This window comes from Bufo gargarizans, chromosome 4 (assembly GCF_014858855.1).
Source record: "Bufo gargarizans isolate SCDJY-AF-19 chromosome 4, ASM1485885v1, whole genome shotgun sequence".
Lineage (NCBI taxonomy): Eukaryota > Metazoa > Chordata > Amphibia > Anura > Bufonidae > Bufo > Bufo gargarizans.
Window position 1 is genome coordinate 410,040,318 of NC_058083.1, and position 25,492 is coordinate 410,065,809.

Consider the following 25,492-nt stretch of genomic DNA (forward strand, 5'->3'; position numbering starts at 1 on the left):
ATTGCAGAGTTTTAAAAATCCCCTGTCTGTAATATCAGTGTGCAAAATCTCCAGTGTATGTCTATGTAATGCAGATTCGTTGTCAAGAATCAAGAGGCCACATCACAAGCAACTGGGTAAACTAAACAGGTATACACAAGGCATATACAATATACACAGTTGTTGATCCGTACATTGGGGACCATAATTTGCGGTCCCCAATGCGCGGGCAACATCCATGTGGTGCTGAGGCATGTAAAGAAACTCCACGGAAGCGCTCCGTAGTGCTTTCATGAGGTTCCGTGCCTCTGTTCCGCACAACACCTTCAAGTGAATGGGTCTGCATCAGTGATGCGGTGTGCACACAACCTGGGCCTGTATACTGCTGAACCGCTGTTTGAGGGCCACAATATGGGCACCGCCTAGCAACAGCCGTGAGCATGAGGCCTAATTCTTTAATAATGCCTGTGCTGCACTATATAGGCCTTTTTTTGCTGGAGTGTTGTTTGATTAATGGAATACTTCACCATAAATTGCTGCAAGTGAGACTGAAATATAAAGCAGATCAGCTGGGGAATGTAAAAAGTACAGTGACTTCTCTGTTGCCTATCAGTCGGCTTTAGGTTTTCAGACAGCAATGAGATTTTTTTGAACATTGTATTTTTTAAACAAACTGAAAATTAGTGGAAAATGGGGTAAGAGATAGTCTACATTACAAACAAACCCAATGTAGCATGGTAATATGGCCATAGATTAGTCAATAGAGGTGCGCCGCTTATAATAAAAGCAAGACACAGACACTATTATATTTTACAGTATCTATAATTGCAAGAAATCAATACAAACAGAACTTGGCTTAGCAAACTGTACATACATAAATAATATTTTCTATTTCTTTAACATTTCTTTGATTATTCTGGAATCATGATTTTATTTCTTACATCCAGTTGTTTATTAGCCCAAAAGTGCTATTCATTTGTACATCCTTCATACTTGAGCTACAGTTTTCAGTGATTTCATGCTTCCCTCCATACACCCACACACAGAAAGCCCGTAAACCAAAAATGCAACAGGGAAAAGTAAAAAAATATTTGCCATATAAGCTATTTAAAATTTTATATTACAAGCATCTAAAATAGCTTCATAGTTATAGATTTTTTTTTTGTCCAATACTGATAATGCTCAAAGGGGGATTACAGAACAGAATCCTACAGTTATTGTAGAGATGTTGTCTATGCATAGTCTTCTGGGGGTCAATACTTATGTCACCTTTTCAGTATAACTTTAGTTTCTGGTCCACAATATCTTGTCACCTATACAGTATCGGTTTTATGCTCAAAGGTTACTTCAGGAAAGTAAAGCTGCCATGATAAGTGCAATTAAAAGCTGGCAACAGCTTATGTATATATTCCACAGTGATTTCCATTTAACAGGGTATTCATATAGGTGGTGGCCCATTGGTATATCTGAGCATCGGGTGAAAAGACCGCGCAAAATTATTGGACAAGGTGCAGCTGTAGTCTTCTTCAGTCATTGGTACAAGACAAGCAAGACCAATTAAAAGCAGCAGAAGAAGTTGAAGTGGCAAGGCGGCTCGCAAAACCCGTAGAAAGAATGACTGGTGTCCTTGAACCACACTGGCATCAGAATGGCAGGAACCTGAGCCACCGTCTTTGGACCTGATGAACAAAGTTAAGACAATGAGTGTAAAGCAACAGTTTATTCAACCACCGTTGAATAAACTAAAGGAATTCTATAGAGAAGTGCCTACTCTATAGTACATACTTATATGCTAACGATTTAGTACATTTCTTCATAAGTGCAAAACGCACATTCTGTAAAATTGGATTGGATTATTATAAATATATAGAATTGTATATTATAAATATAACAAAAAAAAAATCTTGATTTATGTACAGTTAGAATCTTGCACTGGATCAATAGCCATCGAGTAAACCTATTAGCCTACTTAATAATTAAATACTTTTTACTTTCAATGAGATAAAAATCAACATATCTGCCACCTGTGCCCACATGTATACACAGAATATAAATCAATACCTGCCTTAGTCTCTATAGACACCTTATACGGGAAATACATTTAAGTATACAAGTATGCAGGTGTAACTGAAATAAAAACCTCTATTGTATTTGCTGTAATGAGATGATGGTGAAGTACACTTTTCAATGCTACCATGAAATGTTATCCGCAATCTAACCTATAAAAAGTATGTCATGAGACAATATTTTGCCATACATTTAGTCCATATTGGTTATATCGCAGGATATGTTTTGAACTATATAAATATAAGTGTATTGTGAATAAAACCTCACATTCTTAATTCCCTCCCTGGGTACTGGTAACCAACTTCATTTCTAACATATGCTGAAGGTACTTTGGAAATATGTGCCACTAGTCTTTTAGCAGATTAGTAGATGGCAATGCTATTTGCTACTGTCAACCGCTTTCTGCAAGGAGTTGCATATATAGCAGCTGTTGACAAACAGAAGAGAAGGTATTAAGGCTCCATCAAAACACCTCTGGCAGCAAATTTTCTCCCTGAGACTGGGCATATTGACATGGGGGGGGGATGTAAAGCCCCTCACCACCCCACCACTAGGTCTTGGCTCCTTCGCTCCCCAGCTGTCGCTGCCTCACTTAAGTCTCCATTCTCAACATCCACTTTGATCCTGTTGCAGCCAAGTGACCTGCACTCCTTGCATCACATGGTGCAAAGGGAGCAGGCCACTGATGCTGCCAGTAGTTGGCTGCAGCAGCTTTAAAGCAGAGGAACAGAGCAAGGCAGCCGAGGCTGAACAGCAAAGGACCCAGCAGCAGGGATCATTTAAGCCCTTTGTAGGCCTGCCCATGAAGAACTAACAAAAAAGAAATCTAATCTAGCGTATATAGCGAAATTAAAGAGTCACTGCCATTTCAAGAAAATTTGCATACCTCAATAAGACAGGTAAATATAAGAAAGTTTGTAATATATCTTATCAGAGAAAAATGCTTCTTTGTGCACCCAAACTAACATTTTCTGCTAAGTCCATCTAGACCAGACTGCTACCGTCTCGCTGAATGATCAGATTACATGCTGTCCATAGAAGTCTACGGACAGTGGGGTTTTGAGGAGTAAGCTGTAGTGAGACAGATCAGAGAAAAAAAAACTAGCTTAAAAAGACGGGGACAAAAATACTGCCTATAGCAGTCTATGGAGATAAGAGGTAGAAAATGACTTTTTTCTCCAATAAGGTATTACAAAGTTTCTTATATTCACTTATACTATTCATGTATGCATAAGTCGAAAACGTTGAATTTTGACTTTTTAGATGATATCAGTAGACTTTTTCTGTAACTTCCATAAAGTTGGAGTGGCAGAGCATATAAATGGATGGTCAATGGAGAATAATAATCAAAACTAATGCAAAGGCAAAGTGAATGGCTGTCTAAACTCTGTGAGTGAAGTGTCTCTTATACATTAAGTCCCAGTGCCCACAACTTCTGTGCCAGCTCCTCATGAGGAACAGTACTGCATTCTTTTTTTTTTTTTGCAAAATCCAAATGAATTCCATCTTCTCAAATTTTTCTAAACATTCCATTAAATGCTAATGTTACGCCAGATGAACAGTTATTAAATTAACAATTAGCCCATATGAAAATAAGGTTTATTTCTTATTCAGTTTGTTTTCTTCTCTTCTTCTGATGAGATAAAATTGTTCTGCCTGCAAGTTGAACTGCATTATATAAAAAAGACTATTGGTACTTCTCTTACAAAACTGCAATTGATGGTGCCTGTATTTCTTTGTACACTATACTTTGGATTTGATTATCTGTAATCAAAAAAAGCAGTAAGCATTTACAAAGATAAATGTTAAAAAGCCCACATTTCAAATCGTCTAATTGCTGTCTTCATGCGTCTGTGATAATAAAGGACTGGAAAAAATGGGTCATTAGCAATCTCGTATTAGATTTTTCATAACGCTACATAGAAAAACTAAATACTGTCAAGAACAAATTGTATCTCAATATACACATTCCAGTATCTGTGTATTCTGTCACTTTATGTAGCACCCAGTATATTCATTTCTAATAATGCAATAAACCTTCAAACCTTCATACCTATGCTCTGTATACACACTAGGTGTGCTCTAAAGATACTCTGTCAACACAAATCATTATATAATAGCTCACCGTGGAATAATTAATTTTAACTACATTTATTTTTTGGCAAAATCTGATTATTACAGCAACTTAAGATGATGTAGCTTGAATGCAGCTAAGCAGCCTCTGCCCCCTCAGCAATCAATCCCGTTTTGACCAGAGTCATTTGACAGCTGGATTGCCAACCATTGTCAGGTAGTGAGTCTCTAAGGGTCCATTCACACGTCCATGTGTGTTTTGCGGATCCACGGATTGGTGGATCCGCAAAACACGGACATCGGCGATGTGCGTTCCGCATTTTGTGGACCGCACATCGCCGGCACTTAATTGAAAATGCCTATTCTTGTCCGTAATTGCGGACAAGAATAGGACATGTTCTATTTTTTTCGGGATCGGAATTGCGGACCCAGAAGTGTGGATCTGCAATTCCAGATCCGGGCAGCACATCGTGCGGCCCCATAGAAATGAATGGGTCCGCAATTCGCAAATGCGGAACGAAATTGCGGATGTGTGAATGGACCCTAACAACTAGTCTGTCAGAAGCTGGCCATACACATTAGATTTATCTTCAGCCAACAGTTACCTCAGGTGAACATCCAGCTTTAGGGTACTTTCACACTAGCGGCAAGAACTCCTGACAGGTTGTTCTGGCAGGCGGGTGAACAGCCTGTCGGATCCGTGCTGCCGCTAGTGCATGCGTGCCCTCGGACTACCGCTCCGGCCCCATTGGCTATAGTAGGGGCGGGCCGGAATTCCGGCAGCAGCACGGAAAATATGCCGAGAGGTGGCCAGAATAAAACTACGACATATCAATGAGGCCGGAGTGGTTATCCGGGGGCACGAGTGCACTAGCGACAGCACGGATCCTACAGGCTGTTCACCTGCCGGAACAGCCTGCCAAAGTTCCTTGCTGCTAGTGTGAAACTAGCCTTATTTAGCTGGCCATACACTTTATATACCATACCTGTCGACTGAACGCTTTCTCTCCTGTGTATATTTTCTCATAGGAAGAATAGAAAAAAATGTTGCCAGCCACCTATACTTACTTATCTTCCAAGAACAAACTGATCACACATGTAGATTTCCATCCTGATATGATCTAGTTTTTCCTATCAGTAGCAGCACAATTAACGGGAGGTATAGCTAGGTCGGCACATTTATTATAATCTATGCCAAGACACTGGCATTAATTATAGCAGGAATCCACACCCGCCCCTTTGAGGTTGTGGATTTCCTTTTTGGCGAGTGGACCTGCACAGATGCAGCACAATTATTAGAAGCATGCGCCTCTTAATAACTGTGGCGCAGCTGACACCAGTGGGGAGTAGCTTTTTGCTTTAATTTTTTTTTTGGGAGCGTCTGCTTGCTACTCTGTTATATCATTTGTTACATTTTCTGACACTATTTGTTACATTTGCTGCACAGTCTAAAGTCTAATCATATTTCTTAGAAATGTTCCATCACTTTGTATGCCGCCATGGAAAAGAAGCACATTTTTTGCAAAAAGTCATAATGATAAATCTGGCTAAAATGTAGCCCCATGCCAAAAACCATACTAAGTACTAAGGCCTCGTCCACATCTGGAAAATAAGCGTATGTCTGTGAAGATGTCCGTCAGGGATCCATGGTTGGTTCGTGTGTCCGTTTTTACTATCCATGTGTGATCCGCAATTCACTGACGTTGCTCTGCTGAAAATTAATTTTCAAAGAATCTTCTATTAATCTTCAGTGAAAAAATGGACGCACCATCCATGTTGTGTCTGTGATTTTCACAGACCCATAAACTTCTATGGGTGTGCTTGGTCCGCATCACGGATCAAAGTAGTGCATGTCTCCGTGATGTTTTTACTGACCCACAGTCAGTAAAAAAATACTGAAATGTGAACAGACACATTGAAATCAATGGGTATGTGTGCTGCCGGTGGAAAATGCGGACAGCACGCGTCAGTGAAAAATGGAAATGTGGGTGAGGCCTTAGAATGGTACACTTGTGTAATATGCCAGTCTTAATAAATTTCTAGTTTATGTCTCAAAACAAGTAAAGTAAAGCAGGTACTAAGAGTAGTAGCTATGGCGACAAAAATACCTAGGAACCCACATTTATTACATGTTATTACAGTCAAGGCCAAAACAATCCACAAGGTCTGCATAAAAATGTTCCAAAGTCATAAAAAATCCTGTAAAACCTCTTTATTTTGTCTGGCCTCAAACTGTAGTCTATCAATGTTTACTGATCCAGTGCAAGATCAAACACAAAGTTCTCTGATCAGAAGCCTTTAAAATAATCAGGAACGCAGTGACAGCCTGTTCTGTTATCAGGTACTGCTGCAGCTGACATCAAACACAACCTGTCTGACTTGTGCTTTTGATTAAACTCTCTATTCAATTGCAACTCGTTTGTATTCCATGCTTGTCTGAATGACAAATTGAATATTGTGCTGTACTGCAAAAAGATGTGTTAATCAAAAGTGCCGGTGGAGAGGAAGAGTGCTGCGGCTGGGATGTTATCAGGCAGTGGACCTGGCTGAAAGCTGCAAAGCTGTTAGGACGAACACTGGGCCAGATGTTTGGCAATGCAAAATGTGAGCTGGAAAGGAGATGATAGTTCATTGCTTTTATTATCACACTGGAATAAAACACATGCTCATCAGCTTGTCAGTGAACTTGCTGGTTACCCTTCAGTCTCCATAGAATGTCGAGAGGTGGTCCCATCAGATGTGTACACAATCAGCATGTCCATTTATTTCCTATTAGGAGCTGATCACTACTTGGGGAAGTTGACGTCTAATGATAAATCATGATCCTTAAGTAATATTGCAATGTAGGCATATATGCGAGGTGCAAATATATCTAGTGAGATAATTCAAAATGCATGTGTCTGATGGTGAAAACTTGATCAGGATGTCTCTGTATACAGTGAGCACTCATGTATTATCAGGGAAAAGGTCTTAAGGTGGAGCCCCTTACTTAAACTGGGTACACCGCCATTTCCTTTTTAATCAGTTTAAAAGATTTATTGTGAGATAATGCCATGTGAGTGAGATGATGGGCAAAAGGCAAATGCTTTCATTTCAATGAGTAATGAATTTCAATGGGTAATGAACTTGTAATTTTCAAGCTTTATGTAATAACAATATTATTATTACATTATGTAATGGACAGTTTGGTTCTATGGCTTAAAGGGGTTGGTCACTTTTGACCAATGTATATGTAAGATGACTATATCACAATTACTAATAAAGCATTTCTTGATATTCTGTGCCATTCACTATATTACATAAGCCATGCCCCCTTGTTAGGCAAATCTTCTGTGCTGTCCACACAGAGGTCCTGTCCATAAGATGGCCGCTGATGGAGGGTCATGTGACCAGACATCACCCAGCCTTCTCAATTGAAACACACTGTACCCGCACTAAGCTCCCAACAGTAAAGTGAAGATGGCAGGTGCAGTATATTTGAATGCAGGAGACATCACATGGAGGTGATTTGCCTGGTCACATGACCCTCCATCAGCAGCCATTTTATGGACAAGACCTCTGAGTGGACAGCACAAAAGACTTTGCAAATACAGAAATTAGTGCCGAATTTCAACAAAGACTATATTAGTAAGTGTGATATAACCATCTTACAAACACATTGGTCATCTGTAACCAAAAAGTGGCCAACCCCTTTAATCAATCTCCTAAAACTGCATTTTTTAACACCAGTCAAAGCAAATACATAGCTCTGTTGGCAGTGTTTAAATCGAGATATACCAGTTTGCCTAGCCATACCTGTATATCATTAGCTGTTATCACATATGGCTATAGGTAATGACCACTTTCCACAATACCATACACCATAGGACAGTGTTTCCCAACCAGTGTGCCTCCAGCTGTTGCAAAACTACAACTCCCAGCATGCCCGGACAACATTTGGCTGTGCGGGCATGCTGGGAGTTGTAGTTTTGTAACAGCTGGAGGCACACTGGTTGGGAAACACTGCCATAGGATATCTAACATGATATGCATTTCTAGAACGTGCGTGTCCGCAGATGATGATTTTTTGACTGAACAAGACAACATCTTGAATGTTCTAAACTACTGTACAGTCAAGTCTTTATTGCAAAATGTACCTAATTTGACATTGGGATGCGTCTAACACTTCTAGTCCACTAAATTTTAGGTATGCTGGACTTTTTAAGCCTTTGTATACTTATATTGGATTACTTTAATTAAGAGGGAAATTTCAATGTGTTTGTTATGAAGTTTGTTCTTTTGCTTAAACTTTATAAAAGTAACTGTTTGGGGACTGAAGTAATAGGAGTAAAGAGACTAATGCAGAAAATAAAATAAAAAAAGACAGAAGCACACAGAATAAAAGCAACAAAATACAGAAGCTTTTTATGCAGAGATGAAAAACTTACTAAAACAATATGGAATGCAAAAGCTACCGCAGCAATTCTACACTCTTGTGGTCAAAAGTGTGGAAACTTTTTGAAAAAGTTTGAGAAGTGTGCTAGTAGGGATTAGTAAGGTTAGCAGAAAAAAGAAATAGAAGTGTCATCAAATCTATGGACCAAGCTATTCTTATAATGAGGATTACAAAGGAAGCAAATGCCCACAAAATGGACAGTCCATTCTGACACTGGTTCCAAACCGTATGGAACAGAGCCTCAAACTGAGATCTAGAAATAAAGAGGATGATAAAAGTTTGCTCCATACTTAGTAACCTGCCTCTTCTGAGGCGCAGCATAGCTATAAAATAGTGGCAATCCAATTAGAAGATGTCTTTCTGAGAACTAGGGTTAAAGTTCTCAACCAAGCATGATGGGCTTGTTCTACCATCCTCTGTGTTCTAGAGTAGAATGCGGAAACCAGGAGAATAAGGTACCTGCTAGGTGGGTTGTTGACAGAGGGTCCAGGCTGTGAGACATTACATTTGCCCCGTGGCTGTTTGCAATGAACAGGGGGTAAAGAAAGAAGAATGTTCAGTCCAGGCAAAAAAAGACAAGCTACCGGTGAACAGAAAATCAACAAAATGAAAAGTGCAGCAAAGGAAAATAAAATCACATGAGGTGACCAATACCCGGGAGATAAGGAAACTGGTTTTTCAATTTTGAATCCAAAGCTACAATTCTAGAAGAATACAACATGGCACATATAGAGAGGAAATAAAAGATAAAATATACATGATATAAATATTGAAAATTCCCTATAATCTGTAAGTGCAATTTTTTATAAGGTTTCTGTATTAAATATGGTTGCAAAAACCGCTATGGAAATTAAAAATCACCTTTACAAACATTTCTTAAGTAATTACTTTGAATTTAAAATCTGAAAAACCAGTTTTCCTTGACAATTTATTACTAGGACCTATAGGGATGAATGGAGAAAATCAGTTAAAAAGATCATATAGTTTATAAGGACAGGTGTTATTTCACTAAAGTATAAATGGATTCCAAAGTCCCAAAACCACCAAGAACCAATTAAAATATAATTTAACAGAATTATAAAGGGATAGGCCAAAATAATCCCAGAAGAAGTATTTTTTCTTTATGTCATGCAGGAGGCAAATGTCAGGGAGCCAGGAGAACTGAACCTTGCAGTGTAAACAGTTCTCGGAAATGTGGGATGTGTTCACTGTCCTTCCTAGCGGGTTTTGTAGTGAAGGCTTTGCCTGGTGTAATCTACAGAATTTTTTTTATCTTCCTATATGGACGCTATGGTTACTTTACCGTTCTCTCCCTACTCGGGGTACTTCTGCCCGACACAGGACTAAGGGATCCAGAAGTATCTAACTCATCTGCAGAAGACCATGAGGACAACTCCTAGTTGTAAAAAAAATACAAATAAATGTTTTAGCATCTGAAATAAAAACAATTAGGTATTTCTTGCTAAATATTTATTATTATATTATCATACTTTAATCAACAATGGAATGACAATATGTACATATTGGTACATATTATATAGTATATGTACATATTAGGAGCTCTCCTTAATAATATATAGCATCATATCAGTCTCCTCACGCCGTTTAGGCGCTTTCTGTAAGGCGATATAGTATCCCCCAAATCCTGACCTGGGCCTCTCACATAGATAAGCCAGAACTCTATGCTTTGCACTGATGAGGGGATATTATCCCAAAAAAGCTGTCTGCAGATGAGATGCTGGCAAAATTATTATCCCGGTGCGGTCTCAAAGTCTGTTTAAAATGTTGAACATTGCCTTATAGGATAGCTGCCTTACATCTGGTGGCGTTAGTGGCAGAGCTTGTTAAGAGCTAATTTGCATATCGTCTTTACATATTTGTCAGGAATTTCTACTAGTGACACACTAGTGCTAGTACTGTTGCTTAAATAAGTACAAACATTGTTCTTGGGGCACCTAAAGTATTCATAGCAAGGTAATATTACCACCTGCTTCCCGTTCCTAACAACATGCTAGATTATTACCAACTCTCTTATAAATAACCTTCATTCATCTTTATCATTTGTAATAAACCCAAGAAACTTACCAGCTGACTGCTGGAAATGTCCAAGATTTTCTCTATTTGTTTGATGTGCTGGGTCACTTTCTTTAAGAGCACTTTGAGTCGGTTCCCAATGACATGCACCTTCTCTTTGGCTTCAAGACAATCCTTGCCCTCTGCATTGACAAGTAGCTGGCAGGACATGTCTTGTAGAGATGCCACCTTTAGCTGAGATTCAAGCAGCTCGCGCTTGATTTGCTGTTACAAAAGACAAGGTCAACAATGTTCTCATACCGTATCTACACATTTTAAGTTTAGCTGAATTTGCATATTTTAAGATTAATTTACTATTGGCTACTATATTACAGCTAAAGATTAGATCCTACTTAAAAATCACAGGGGCACATTTATTAAGGCTGATAGCTGGAGGTGGATCTGCTGAAGTCATGCAGAGGTGCCGGCCTCTCCATAAATTTGGCGCATCCAGTGCCAGTTTTAAATTTAAGACTTAAGCTTTTTAGCTGTCTTACATTTAGACCTTTTTCTTTACCTAAAACAGGCTTAAAAATTTGTGAATGAGACGGGACTGCCAGCGTGTCCCCTTCACCGCCACGCCCACTTATTTAGACCTGGCGTAAGAGGGGCAGATTGTGGCTAAACCAACTGGTTGCAGCACAATCGATGCCTGAAATACACCTAGTAGTTTTATTTTTTTGGTGTTCTGTGTCTTCTTGCCACAACATGAATGTTATGCATTTTTACGCATTGATGCAAAATTGCATGTCAAAATTGCTGCTAAGTGTGTAAAGTGGTGGGTGGCATTTTCACAATTTGCCAGGTATCTACTTTTAGAGACTATATATATGGATATAGTGCATAATATGATTTTTATTTATTTTATGTTTCAGATTTTATTTGTGCTTGTTAAAAGTGTAAAAATTGTCTTGGCAAAAAGAATTGAGCAATTGAGCATTCACTGAAATGTATCAATGTCTATATCCATACATCCATTTTGTACATGGATGTATGGATTCTGCCCAGTCGAGATTAAGAATCATTACAGATCACGTCTGCCTCAGTTTTGGTATTTCTGCAGTGATTAGTGTGGTTATAGCATCGTCTAGCGGTGTTAAGTTGTATTACACTTTGTTTTTCTGTTACAAAGACGGCTGCATTGTGGGTGGTGCAAAGCATTGTGGGGGTGCAAAGCATTCTGGGAAAGAGAAGTCTCCAGTCACCAGGACACATCAGCAGAGCAGTCCTATGCATGTCTCCTTCTCAAACTCCACCATCCTTGTAAAAGCATATCTGGCGAGAGATCTACCTTTGTTTCAGGGACATATGTTATGCAGAGCTGTTCATTTAGTTGTAATTGTTACTCAGGGAGTTGCTACTACTGTTAGATAGACATGTAATCTTATGTACAGGCAGCCATTTTACCATGTGCTTCAGTCTTATGCAAAAGTTACAGTACATGCTATTCTATACGTTATACTTATACATGTTATTTGTATTCTTGTAGTTTTACTGCACACTTGTACAATCTCTCACGCACACCGTGCAGAGAGTACATCCTGTTGACCAATAAAAAAGTTAGACTACAAAGAACAGTCTTATTTGGAAGAAAGACAGGAATGGTTTATGCTGAATGTCATACTGGACACTTTGTGAACCTGTATGAAGACAGAACATCCAGGGTATAACAAAATTAACTCTAATATTACCGTTAACAGCTTGTGGTGATCCTGGAGAGTGTCGGCATCTAGACTTGGATTGATAGGGATGATTTCATTTCTTCTTCGGTCAATATTTTCTAACCAAAGTAGCAGACCATGGCTCATCTCATGGAAATCCTACCATAAAGCATAGTTAACAAAAAAAAAATAAGCATGACTATGATTTTCTTGAACAATTGCATATATTTATGTTGAGAAGACCTAAGCTCTATGACCGTCTGTCGGTCAGTTACCATAACGATAGACGTGAATACGTCAGAGGCATCCCTCAGAGGTATAAGTGGCGAAAAAGGGGGAAAGGCGCTCATAGGATAGTATGAAATAATGGGGTAAATCAAACACGAAGGGTGCCAATTAATGTGCTCACCTTTGTGTTGTGCATCAAAGGCACCACACTTGTGAGATCAGTGGGTCGGTGCTGCCGGTATCTCTCAATCCTCGTGGGTGGAGGCCAATTCTCCAGAGGAGTAATGTGAGGTTCAATGGGGGTATACGTACCAAGACAGTACACATCTGTGAAACCTCTTAGTGCAAACACTCCACATAGTCAGGAGGCCGCGCTGCCTGCAGCTGCTTGGATCTTACAGCTTGGACTATCCATATGTGAGAAGCTACGCTATCTGCATTAGCACCGAACCAAAAGACTTGAAAAAGGAGTATATCCACTCCGAAACGCGTTGTCACTCCACACTTAAATATTAAAAGATTTTAATAATATCCACTGGAGTCGTGTTTGCGCCAAGAGGTATCACAGTTGTGTACTGTCTTGGTACATATCCCCCCCCATTGAACCTCAGAGGTATAAGTCGTAAAATGCTTCCAAAGTATACCTATGACACACACTGTAAATGCAGGGTGAATGCCCTTCAATTCTACTGATTTTGCTAGGAATTCGTTAACCTTTACTGCAGATTAAGCAGACTGTGATTAAGACTCCGGTTCAGTCATCTGTTTATCACAAAAATCATACTACTGGAACCTTTGGCACTGAAAATAAAATATTACTTATATTGCAGAGGTGAATTCAATGGGAAAACAAAGTACAAAGTGGAAAAATATAAGTTTCTTATACTGTACCATAAATCTTTATTCTAATTGTTCTAAGTTCTGTGCTTTTGATAGTAATTAATCAATGCAAAGGCCAAATAAACAATTCCTAACGCTTCCCAGTTCTACCCAGTATGCCAACTGACTTTTTTTTTTCTTTAATTCAGTTTTATGGCGCCTTCATGAATAGTTGATATAATAATGAGCTAAAGCCTTTATGTCTGGTAACTACATGAAGATCAAAAGGTATGCCAAGATTGGGTTCAGATATACACAAGTCTGGTGTGTTTTAGAGCTCTATGGTGATCTAAGAAGAGGTGGGGGTATAGGAGGGTTACAGACATTAAGGTCGGGTTCAAACGTGACTGAAAAATACGCTGCGGTTTTTGGTCTGTTTCTGCAGCAACACAACATGTACCTATGTTGCATGTGGTTTTTGCCACAGATAAGCCACCCTCTCCACTGTAAAGGCTGAAATCTGCAAGAGAAACTCGCTGTATAAATTGACATGCTGTTTATTTTAAATTCGCAATGCCGCACCTTTTCCAATGTCCTTTTTTTATGCAGTGTGTGGATGAGAACGCAGAAATTCTCATTCACTTTGCTGACTCTTTACAACTCTGCAGATTTGCCACGGACAAATCTGCAACGGCAAATCCGCAGCTAATAAGTCACAAGTGAGTCCAGCCTCAAAGGAGGCTGCATTATGGCTGCCTGGAAGCAGCCTTCTAAAACTGATCCCTACAGCATGACAGCTGCTAGAAATAAGTTTAATGTAAGGAATTGTGTGTAGTTAACGCGGTCTAATAACCAGTATTATCACTGCTTACTGGAGATCTAACTTGTGGTTTTCTCAACTCTCCCAGATTCCTGACTATGATGTGATAAGGGGGCAGAAACTGGAGGAACTAGGGTGTTCGCCATAGTATATCAGGAAGGGCTTTTCTTCCCAACATACACTGATCAAGATCCATGCAGAGCTCAGGCAGGATTCATCATTCATTTTTTTATGGTCCTAAAACTTTGCACCATGATGCTTTACACTTCAAAACTCTTCAAGCTGGAGGTGATTTCTGCCCATTATCTGCACTGCTGGAAATCATGTTTTATTACACAGATGTGTGCTTTGTCTTTTCTCCTGGCTCGAGATATACTAAGATGAGTGCTGCAAAATGACCAGTTCTGAAAAGAAACTTTTGTGTTGTAATGTCTGTAACACAAATGTTTTGTATTCACAGGCGGTCATCTTGAACACTCATATCAGGATATCTCGGGGCAAGAGGGGAGAAAAGACACATTGCAGGAAAGGGCAGATTCAGAACGATTTTTTTTTTCTCAGTAAAAAGGGTAAGGAAGGCTAAGCATCGACCACAAAGTCATTCCTAATTAAAGCTGGAAAGGTAAAATTGAAAATACTGAAAAAAACATCTTATTATAAATTAAGTCCTGAATGCCTTTAATTACTTATAATGGCTCATTTCTTTTCTAGGGGACAATCAGTGAAGAAGTTAAAATGGCTGCTGACAGATTCCTGGAGATGGAATCCGTCCTCCTAATGACACTACAGTATGGCCTATGTAAACTCCAGTCTCTGCCAGTATGAACACTGTGAAGCTCTATGTGCAGATACCAGCTGAGATAAGTGCTCATCTGTGTCCCTATGCTTCAGAATGGAGTTCACCTGAAGCATAGGAATGAGGACGAAATTTGCTGCTGTGGGGTAGAAGGGCCATTAGAAAACACTTCTGCTGATGTGAAGGAGGTGAGGTGACGTCACACTTCTGAGTCAGACAGACAGGTAAGCCTAAGGGCTGGTATCGGCACATAATATACAGCTTCACAGTGCTGATATCGGCAGAGACCGGCGTTTACATAGGGTTCTGTGCTCTGCATTCTCACACAGGCCATCCTGCAGTGTCATCAGGAGGACAGATTCCATGTTCAGGTATTTGACTGTGGCCATTTTAGCTCCTCCACTGACTATCCCCTAGACAAATGGGGTCATTTATCAAACTGGTGTGAAGTAGAACTGGCCCATAGCAACCAATTAGGTTCCACCTTTTATTTTCAAAAGGAGCTGTGAAAAATAAAAGGTGGAATCTGATTGGTTGCTATGGGCAACTAAGCCAGTTCTACTTTACAACAGTTTGAAAAAAATGCCCCAAAACGTGCCATTATAAATAATTAAAGACATTTAAGAGTTTATTTATTTTATGTTTTCTTCTTATTATTTTTTCTTTCCTGGAGAACACCTTTAATTAACATATCAATGATGAGAAGTCTGTATGCAAAACAGTGGCGTACCTACCATATAGGCAGACCACGCAGCTGCTATGGGGCCCGTGAGGAAGGGGGGCCCGCAGTGGAGGAGAGTCCCCGCCCCCATCTATCTTCCTAACTGTCTCCCGTCTGCTAGCCCCGCCTCCTAGCTCCGCCTCCCGTCGGCTAGCTCCGCCTCCCGCCTGTTAGCTCCATTATGCCCGATTTCTATTTCCTCTGGATTTCCAGTAATAAAGTAAGTGACCACTTGTAGGTGAGGACAGTACAGAGGTGTATGTGTGTATGGGGGGGGGGGGGGGGGGGGGTCACTCAGCTTTCCCAGGCTATTCCTCTGCACATATGCCATTCAGAACAGGAGGAAAGCTGGGTGCTATTATGTAATGTGACTCAGCTTTCCTGATGTCCTGAGGCCTGAGGAGATATGAGGGGAGGTGGGAGTTACTCAGCTTTCTCATGTCTCTGCACATGTGCCATGCAGGACAGCAGAACAGCTGGGTGCTATTACATCATGTAATGTCACTCAGATTTCCTGCTATCCTGCAAGGCATAAATGCAGATAATAAAACATGGAAAGGCAGGGGGGAGGGGTTCACCCAGCTTTCCCAGAGACTCCTGTCTCTGCACATGTGTCATGCAGGATAGCGAGTAATGACAGTGTCTCCCAGCTGTCCTGCATGACACAGAGGATGGGGGAAAGGGGGGGGGCACTCGCTTCCTCACACTTTTCTCATGTCTCTGCGCATGTGCCATGCTGGACAGCAGAAAAGTTGGGTGGTATTACATCATGTAACACCCCAGATTCTTGTCAAAATATGCTGAACACCGCCGGGACCTATCAGATCCCATTCTCTATAAGGCTACTTTCACACTTGCGGCAGGACGGATCCGACAGGCTGTTCACCATGTCGGATCCGTCCAGCGGCTATTTCGCCGGACCGCCGCTCCGTCCCCATTGACTATAACGGGGGCGGAGCTCTGGCGCAGCATGGCGGTGCACGGCGAAAGCCGCCGGACTAAAAGGTACTGCATGTCTGACTTTTTAGTCCGGCGACTTTCGCCGTGCACCATGAAGTCAATGGGGACGGAGCGGCGGCACGGCAAAATAGCCGCAGGATGGATCCGACATGGTGAACAGCCTGTCGGATCCGTCCTGCCGCAAGTGTGAAAGTACCCTAATGGGTCTGTTGGGTTCCGGCATGAGTACTTCCATTTTGTAGAACAAAATACTTCTGCATGAGGTGGGGCAGGGGAGAAGTTAGGGAGGGTAGTGAGAGGAGCCAGGGTGCATAGTAGGAGGGACTAGGAACGGGCATGGGGGCCCAATTTAAATTCTTGCTATGGGGCCCAATGATTTCTGTGTAAGCCCCTGATGCAAAATTAGAAAAATAATAGTTTTGTTTTTTTTCATTAAGAAGCTTGTTTTCAAGATAAATAGTAGCAGCTAATATGACTTTCTAAAAAAAGGGTCTCTAAAAGGCCTCTGAATAACAGTAAGGAAAATTATAGACCTGGCACTGCATTAAAGCATCCTGAAGTGAACAACGCCAATCCTCTAATGTACTGCCCACACGGTCCCATCTCAGGTTCATTTGTCTCAGCCGCTCTTGAAGCTCCTTGCTTTCTGAAGTATCTGCCTGAGTGAACTCTGAGCTGCACAGGTTAATGGACAGGACAATAGCTTTCCGACCATCCACAGCTTTCTGAAGTTCCTGAAACAAGGCAAAGAGAAAACAAAATGATGGCTAAGTGTAAACAAAGGCTTGACAATGACCCCAGACATACAGACAAAGATACAGCGGGAATTGCATAAAGACGGCAACATACATGGGCAGCCAAAGCAGTCTATGCCCCAATCCAACTGAGAAATGTAGCTGGACCAGAAAGCAGGGTGCTGACAACCAGAGGAATAGCCGTACAAAAATTTGGAGGTGTCCTGGATTGGTGAGCTATATATTAAAGGGGTTGTCTCCCTTAATAGAAAGCACTTACTAATGTATTGTTATTGTTCATATTGCCTTCTTTAATGGTTTGATTAATTTTGCTATCACATTATACACTGCTCGTTTCCATGGTTACAGCCACCATGCAATCTAGCAGCGATGGCTGTGCTTGCACGCTATAGCAAAAAGTTCCAGTCTATGCGCACCGACCACAAGAGAGGCTGGCACTTTTTTTGTACAGTGTGCAAGCAAGGTCATCACTGATGGACTGCAGAATGGTCGCAACCCCTGGAAACGAGCAGTGTGTAATGTGATGGAAAAATGATTCAAGCCAGTAAAGGAGGCAATATGGACAATCACAATACACTAGTAAGTGCCTTGTATTAAATTATATTTGCTGATGTGAGACACCCTCTTTAACACAAACTGTGAATATATTAATTACTAAAATCAAGCAGGGATCATATGAATTATTAATGTACATTTACTATATCCGGAACTAACAGGGTAGAGCCATAGTATTTGTCGGGATTCGCTCTGGTACATGTTGGTACAGTGGAAATGGTGGGGGATTAATTGATGACTATGTTGTTTCATTATTTTAACACTTTGAGGGGCATTGTGGGGGGGGGGTTAGTCCGAAGTCCAAAAACCCCTTTACATCTACTAGGATTCAATCTTGGTACATGATGACAGTTAAAACTGAATGGTGATATGTAACATTTTAATTTTAATGTGCAATATTATATGCGGGGCACAAAGAGCCCTAGAGGATTACCTTTAATTTCTTAATCCTTTGCTCAATCGTATGTATGTCAGTGCTAACGTCCAGGCGCCTTAGCTGCGCAAGCTCCTCCTCTGTCTCTCCCAGCCAATCCCAAATGTTGTCGAGGTCTGAAATAAATTGCTGCCATTGCTGAAGTTTTTGTTTCATTCTGAGCTCCTTACTAAGGGCTTGTGCTTGGATTACTTCCCATCTCTCAATAACACCTGAGATGATAGAGGCATCAAAAACAGATTATAGTTGTAGAAATGTGACAAATATCTAAGTTTCTGTAGACAATAGTGCGGAATAGCAAGTAGGAAAAAATAACTATTTAAAGGGAATCTGTCACTAGCATATTATCATATTTTTTTTTATTATGAATCCATGTGTAATAAAGTACCTTATTTCCATATGTCTTGTTCTTTTTATTCTGTGTCTTGTCATTTCTTCAAAAAAACGCTTTTTATGATATTCAAATGAAGCTGTAAGGAGCCCAGAGGGGCGTTATTCTTTGTCCACGGTGCCCAGGAATGCCCCTCTGAAGTGCCGTGCCCGCCTAAATTTGAAAACTAAGAACTCCTCCAAGATCGCCTAAATCGCCTCCCAGAGGCGAGGCTAAGTGCTCCCCCCCCAGCGCCACGGATGCGGGTTAGAGGACGATCGGGGGTGTTTGCCGCAGAGCGCGGCGCTGGGGGGGGAGCACTTAGCCGTGCCTCTGGGAGGCGATTTAGGCGATCTTGGAGGAGTTCTTAGTTTTCAAATTTAGACGGGCACGGCATTTCAGAGGGGCGTTCCTGGCCACCATGGACAAAGAATAACGCCCCTCTGGGCTCCTTACAGCTTCATTTGAATATCATAAAAAGCCTTTTTTTTAAGAAATGACAAGACACAGAATAAAAAGAACAAGACATATGGAAATAAGGTACTTTATTACACATGGATTCATTGTAATAATAAGCAAGCAGAGAAACCCATTCAGATGTATGGAATGTTTTATTAAAGTTGCAGACATTTCTGCAACAAGTCTGCTCCATTTAAATATGACCTAAGTAAAGGAATTTACCAGCACTGACTGCTGATGATGGCCTTTCATATAAAGTGAAAATGCTAATAGAAACGTTTATATCCTTGCGTCAGTTTCATATGAATGTGTGTGATCCCAGAAAATACAGACCAGACCAACTGTAGCTTGGCTGACGTTACTGCATCAACGTTATCTATGCGCTATGAGTTTCTGCCAGACCACAGGTCTACTGTCCCATACCTACATGATGTGGTAAGGTACAGTAGTCTCTATGAGGAAACAGCTTATTGTTTCTAAGGAGTGAAATGAAGACGCTAAACACTATGGGGGACATTTATCAACCCCAGCGTTTTCTTCACTGGTCTTGATCCCCCTGCCGGAGAATACACCAAATTTATGCAAAGGAACAGGCCTCTCATAGATTTGGCGCATCCTGTGCGAGTCTAAAATCTATGACAGCCGTAGATTTCTGTCTTTATTCATGCAGAAAACCGGCTTAAATAAAGATAAACGTGCCAAGCCTGTCCTCGGCTCCTGCTGTCCTCTCCACGTCCCCTTTTCTCACCACTTCAGAGAAAGGGGTAAAGTCACAAATTGTGTTTTTTACGCCACTATTGTGGCGTAAAAAGCATAGTGAATATCCCTCTATATGATTTCCAGATCAAGTGAAGATCATTTCTCCTTAGATTATGTATTTTATTTCACTAAATTTCTTAACACTTGTCGATATTTTGGGCGATGGCAATTAATTAATGACGATGTATATAGTTTATTGCTTGTTTAATATTTCATTAGGAAATTGTAGTGAAGATAAAATGAATAATCCAGGGGGATATAATCTTCACTTGATCCCCAATTTCCTTCATGTGCACATACTTTTCCTTGTTTTTGAACCTTTGTAAAAGACTATGCATTTTGAGCATTTTGAGCAAATATTGGTCGTTCTTATAACATATCTAACTTGCAGGAGTGGTTGACCTGTCTTCTAATGTCTACAGTTGAGTATGCATTACCTGCAGATTGAGTCTCTGTACTATTCAAGTTAATGAAACCAGACAGCTTTTCTTCTTCCTCTTTCAGATTGTCGTTTACTCGTCTCACAGTGTCTATGCTGCCCCGACACTCTCCAAGAAGCTTCATCTGGAGTAAAAAGAGAAATGGAATTAGAATGTCCTACAGTATATCATCTATTGTAGGGTGTACATGTATAAAGTATGACCGAATGCAACATTTACATTTAGAAATGTATAACTATTTCTGTGTGTGTTTCATTAAGATGTAAAGTCTAGTAGAGGGAGGAAGAATAGCAGGCCAAAGAACGCAACTAAAGAGCTTTGCGGTTGGTTCCATGTTATAGGTGGAAATGTATAAAGTTATATCATAACTAACCTGTAATATTACACCTGTAATCATTGTACAACATTATAAAGGAACATAATCTGTTGACATGGAACTCATGGGAAATTGTAATTGCTGTTGCTAAAAGAAGCACTTCCAGCCACCACTTTGCCGGCCTGCTTTGTTTTAGAGATAGGTGCGGGGGTCACATCAGATAATGGGGATATATCCAAGCAATATGCCCCCATCGTCTGAAATAGGATTGTTCTAAATGTCTAGAATGTTCTAATTAGCCCCAACATTTTTTTTTTCTAATATACCGGTACTTTATTAATCAATTATTTTGTTTTCCTTCTCAAATAGGGACCCAAAGTCCTGGGTGCTATAGCTCTTTAGAATCAGTATTCTGGAGTATGGATTTCACTGGGGCCACAAATCACTGCTCCTGCCTTTGCCCCCATCAAGTTTGGCTAATTTCTGGCACAGTACATTGGTACCTATGTGCCAGGCTACATGACAGTGAAAAACAGATATGTGATGGAAGTTTTTTTAATGGCAATCACACATTCATCTTAAGACCAATGGTAGTCTATGTCACATGGCAGTTTTTTTGATGGCCAATGAATAACTTAAAAAAATATTCTATCTTGTCCGTTTTCACTGAGCGACAGCCCCCATACAATTGAAAGCACTAGTGAAAAAACGTCTGTTAAAAAATAACCGTTTATCCGTTTTTAATGGATGGTTTTGTTTCACGGTCGTGTGCATGTAGTCTTATGCCAGGATTTAACTGAGCGGAGCAGCCTCCTCCTGCCTGAGCCCGCTCCGCTGAAAGCTCTCCACAACATATTGCTACTTCTGGACTGATGCTGAGTGTAGCGGGCTTAGGCAGGGACTCACTCCACTCAGCAAAATCCCTGCATAACACATTGGTATAGGGTACTGAGTGTGTGCTGTTCCAGAATTTAGCTAAGCCTTGAAATAAGTACTCCAGTACAGTGCTGACATGGCCGAATGGTACTAGAATACCGATTTTAAAGCACTATAGCACCCAGGACATGAGTCCCTATTTGAGAAGGAACACAGCATAATTGATTATTAAGTATATTAGAAAAATTAGGGCGATTTAGAACATGTTTAAGGAAAGTTAAGTAAAATATATATTTGAAAAAAATAAATTCCTTACCAGGTCTAACCTACAGTTTTAGATGAATCCACAGTCTAACCAAATGGGAATTTGGTTAGAATTTCAAAGTGGAGACTATGCTCAACTCAATATTTCATATATATATAATTAGAAATCATTCCAATAATCACTTACTATCGTTAACTGTATTGCACTTGATGTTGTGTTATCAATAAGTTCAGCCCCAGGTCTGCAGCTTTAAGCCTTGATTCTGCATTGCCAGGAGACTATCTGACATTTCAGAAGCACTGGCATGAAATAAACGCAGCGGACCCCCAGGGGTAATACTTACATAACCAGTGTAACTTGAATCTAACTCCGGCCCAGTGGGTGTCCTGCTGCGAATGACATTCTCTGTCTGCTGTAAATGAAAACGACTGGCATCCAGTGCTTTGTCCAGTTGACAGATCTGTGTTTCTAACAAAATGGACTCTCCTGAGGTAGAAGGAAAACAGTTCTATCAATTACAGTCCTTGGGCTTACCAAATTTCTACAGCTAATGAAAGCTCCAACATATAGAAAGATCTAGTGCAGCTAGCATGCAGAGAATACCATTAGTAAAACTGCCTGTGTAGATTGTGTTAAGAATGAAGCCAGAATATTGATTTTACCTCCTTTGCTGAATATTGGCTCATGACATCACACATTGAAGAGACTGAGATGGTATGAAGCTGACCATACACATTAGATGTAAGTTGGTCGAACCCACCAATTTCGGTAGTACCAGCCAACCATCTAGTGTGTCTGGGAGGCTCCCCCGACTGCAGATGTTGGAAGAGATAAGGATCAGGCAGTGGCTTTCTTCCATCTCACCGTTCAGTAGATGAATGGGTTGGTGCAAACAGCTTTTGGCCAAACACTTATCTGATATGCAAAGAAAGCTGACTTTTTGGTGGTAGCTAAGTTAATGTCTAACCCGCAGAAAAGACGTGAAACAAAGCTAGGGATTTAGTACAGCCAAAACAGACACCCTGTTTCTCCTCCTTCATATAGAGTAGGGAGCAGGCTGGGTGACAGGGTTTTGAGCTCTGAGGGGTATTGGTTCTCCTTAGAGAGACCCACCTGGTATGGAGCCTTACAGGCAATACTCAGTGGAAATCATGCAAATTAGTTCTCTGTCGAATAAAGCCTGTATTACACAGGAAGATTGAGCGAGCCATTATCAGGAGGAAAGCGTACCCTCCCGGCAATCGCCTGCTAGCTAGTGGAGGAGACCACTGCTATTACATACAGCAATCTCCTCCGCAGCATGGGGAGGAGTGATCGCTATGCCATCGCTTGTCCCCATGCTGTCCAGTAATTTTCCGGCGGCAGATAGTAATTAGACAGCACAGATGATTTTTAAGCGTGTTTGATTGAGCAACCGGTGGCAGTATTACACTGCAAGATGATCGCTAACGAGCATTCATACAAACACTCATTAGCGATTATCTGCTGAAAAATCAGCAGGTGTAATACAGCCTTAGGGTTGGCTCAAAGTCTGAAAACATTTGTCCTTGTCCTTTTTTCATCTCAATTTAGGTGGATTTTCAATTTTCTTTTTTTAAATTCAGCCAACAGAAAGGATACATTCTCCAGGGCCGAAGATCTTTTCATACACGGGCAAAAACTGAATTGTTACTTTTAATAATTTTTTTATTTGCTACTGGTCAAAGCGGTCCCTGCTCATGACTCATTCCTCCTACTAATAACATCTTTTCAGAAACCTTGATTCTCCTGTGGAAAATATGTGCAAATGCTTTCTGCTTGATTGCATTTAATAAATTAAATGGACTCTGATTAACAACATTGTCCCTTTAAATCCATTTGCCATGTCCAATGTTTCCGAGAAATGTGATGGCTCACAAATGGCTCACCTTTTTCAGTGGCTGTATATAGAACATTTTATACAACCATTTAACTCATCTTAATGTCTTCCAAGCTCACAGGTATTTTCCTGGAGGAAATTCTGATCTGCTTGGTACACGCCATGTTGATGTAATGCAGTGGTCTCCAACTTCGGGCTCTCAGGTTGCTGGGAGTTGTAGTGAGAGGCCCGTGATGTAATATACTGTATGTGCCGCATAAATTTGGTTCATGAAACTGCAGATGTTTATGGGCATTTAGCAAATGTAGGATGAGTGGTAACAGGAGCTGTATGTGCACCTTCCTCATGTCTAAATTCATGGGACTAAAGCGCTGCAGATGCTGCTGTATATTACTATCAGTACATCTTGTGCTCATCTAAATTAACTTGATTTGTACAAACCGAGGGGGCCCTTCTCAACAAAGCATATCATTATAGGTCAATGAGCTAAACATCTCTGTATTAGCTCTAGATATGCCCTTCCCCCACCTTTTTTTTTTTAACTCTTTCTCATCTGGTTTCCCTGTTTCAAAGATCAGGTTTGGGGCATCCTTCGTAAGCTCTTGGAAATAGGGAAACCATGACAATCAAGGTCTACAGAAGAGGGGGTGCTGCCGGTGTGTTCCAGGCAAATCTGCGTGTACTGTTTTTAGGTAGAGATTGGATTAAACAATGGATAGAGTACTATTAAAGAAGAGAAGATAGGGCTAGCTGATTAATTGCAATGAAAATGTATTAAGATTTCTAGGAGAAACATGCAGAATGGTGAGTGCACGTGAAATCAGCATTAAAGTGATCTTGTGGATCTTGTGAAAAGCTGTGATAAGGAATGAGCTACTTCTGCATCGTTATCTTGTATATCGGCATTTAGCCTACCAGCGGACTGTTTCAGAACATTTTCAGTAAATTTAATATAGGCTTCAGGACTTTCAGGAATTTCTACATCTGTAAAGATAAACGAGAAGCTAAGTACGTACGATATGTGTACATTTCCTGGATCCCGTGTTATCACCATTGTGGGACCAGCTACGTTTCAAGTACGGCAACAATCTAACACATGAAAGTCTGCACTGTACTAGAATAGAGACATGTTTGGAGGTCCATGTTGTTTTTCCAATTTATGAATAATAAACCTACAATTTCTTTTTTGATATTCTACACAAAACTGTATTTTCTTAAATATTTTAGATATAAAAAATTCAGAACATCTGTATAAACTGTAGACTAGCACGAAGAGTTGATACATTATAATTACATAAAAGAAAATTAAAAGGTTAGAACTATTCAGGAAAATACATTACCAGTATAACCCGTGGCTCCTTGAGAGAAGTAATTTTGGACTCGTTCATCATCGTCTTCTTCATCTGAGTGTAATACTTGAGAAACGGCAGTTTCCAAGTCCCGACTAAAGTCATAGTCATGATCCCATTCCAGGGGGATAGAGTCCACACTTGCAGGAGTATCCCGACCTGATCTTTCACTCCTCATAGGAACAACTAGTGACAGTGAGTGGTTTGATGAGGGTAAAGGTGAAGGTGAGCCACCAGCAGTTTTTGTGTGCCATGCCAGATCAGATAGATCTGCTGCTTCATCACCATCTATTTCTCTGTCAGAGAAGTCATGCTCATCATCAGTCAACTAGAAGAAACAGCAATGCAGAAAAAAAGGATGAGGGCTTATCTACTGTTGAAAAACTAAATTATTTCTTCAGTTTTGGTATAGATGTTTTAAAGAG

The 25,492-nt window shown here is 40.5% G+C and overlaps 1 protein-coding gene across 18 annotated transcripts in view; it reads right to left on the reverse strand.

The window, feature by feature from the left end:
* Nucleotides 1-782: 782 nt before the first annotated feature.
* SYNE1 (spectrin repeat containing nuclear envelope protein 1) overlaps nt 783-25,492 on the reverse strand; it is a 451,533-nt gene continuing 426,823 nt past the window's right edge. For 12 of the 18 annotated variants that reach the window (XM_044288568.1, XM_044288579.1, XM_044288581.1 and 9 more), the window contains 11 exons: nt 25,059-25,395; nt 24,634-24,702; nt 22,204-22,346; nt 20,401-20,527; nt 18,376-18,587; nt 17,166-17,366; nt 12,319-12,447; nt 10,640-10,852; nt 9,858-9,950; nt 9,014-9,072; nt 783-1,658 (listed from right to left, as the gene is read on the reverse strand). In XM_044288568.1, the coding sequence (XP_044144503.1) occupies nt 1,418-1,658; nt 9,014-9,072; nt 9,858-9,950; nt 10,640-10,852; nt 12,319-12,447; nt 17,166-17,366; nt 18,376-18,587; nt 20,401-20,527; nt 22,204-22,346; nt 24,634-24,702; nt 25,059-25,395 (1,824 nt within the window). In that variant the 3' untranslated portion in view covers nt 783-1,417. The remainder of the gene's footprint in view (nt 1,659-9,013; nt 9,073-9,857; nt 9,951-10,639; nt 10,853-12,318; nt 12,448-17,165; nt 17,367-18,375; nt 18,588-20,400; nt 20,528-22,203; nt 22,347-24,633; nt 24,703-25,058; nt 25,396-25,492) is intronic. The other 6 variants (XM_044288576.1, XM_044288575.1, XM_044288574.1 and 3 more) reach the window with 3 other exon arrangements.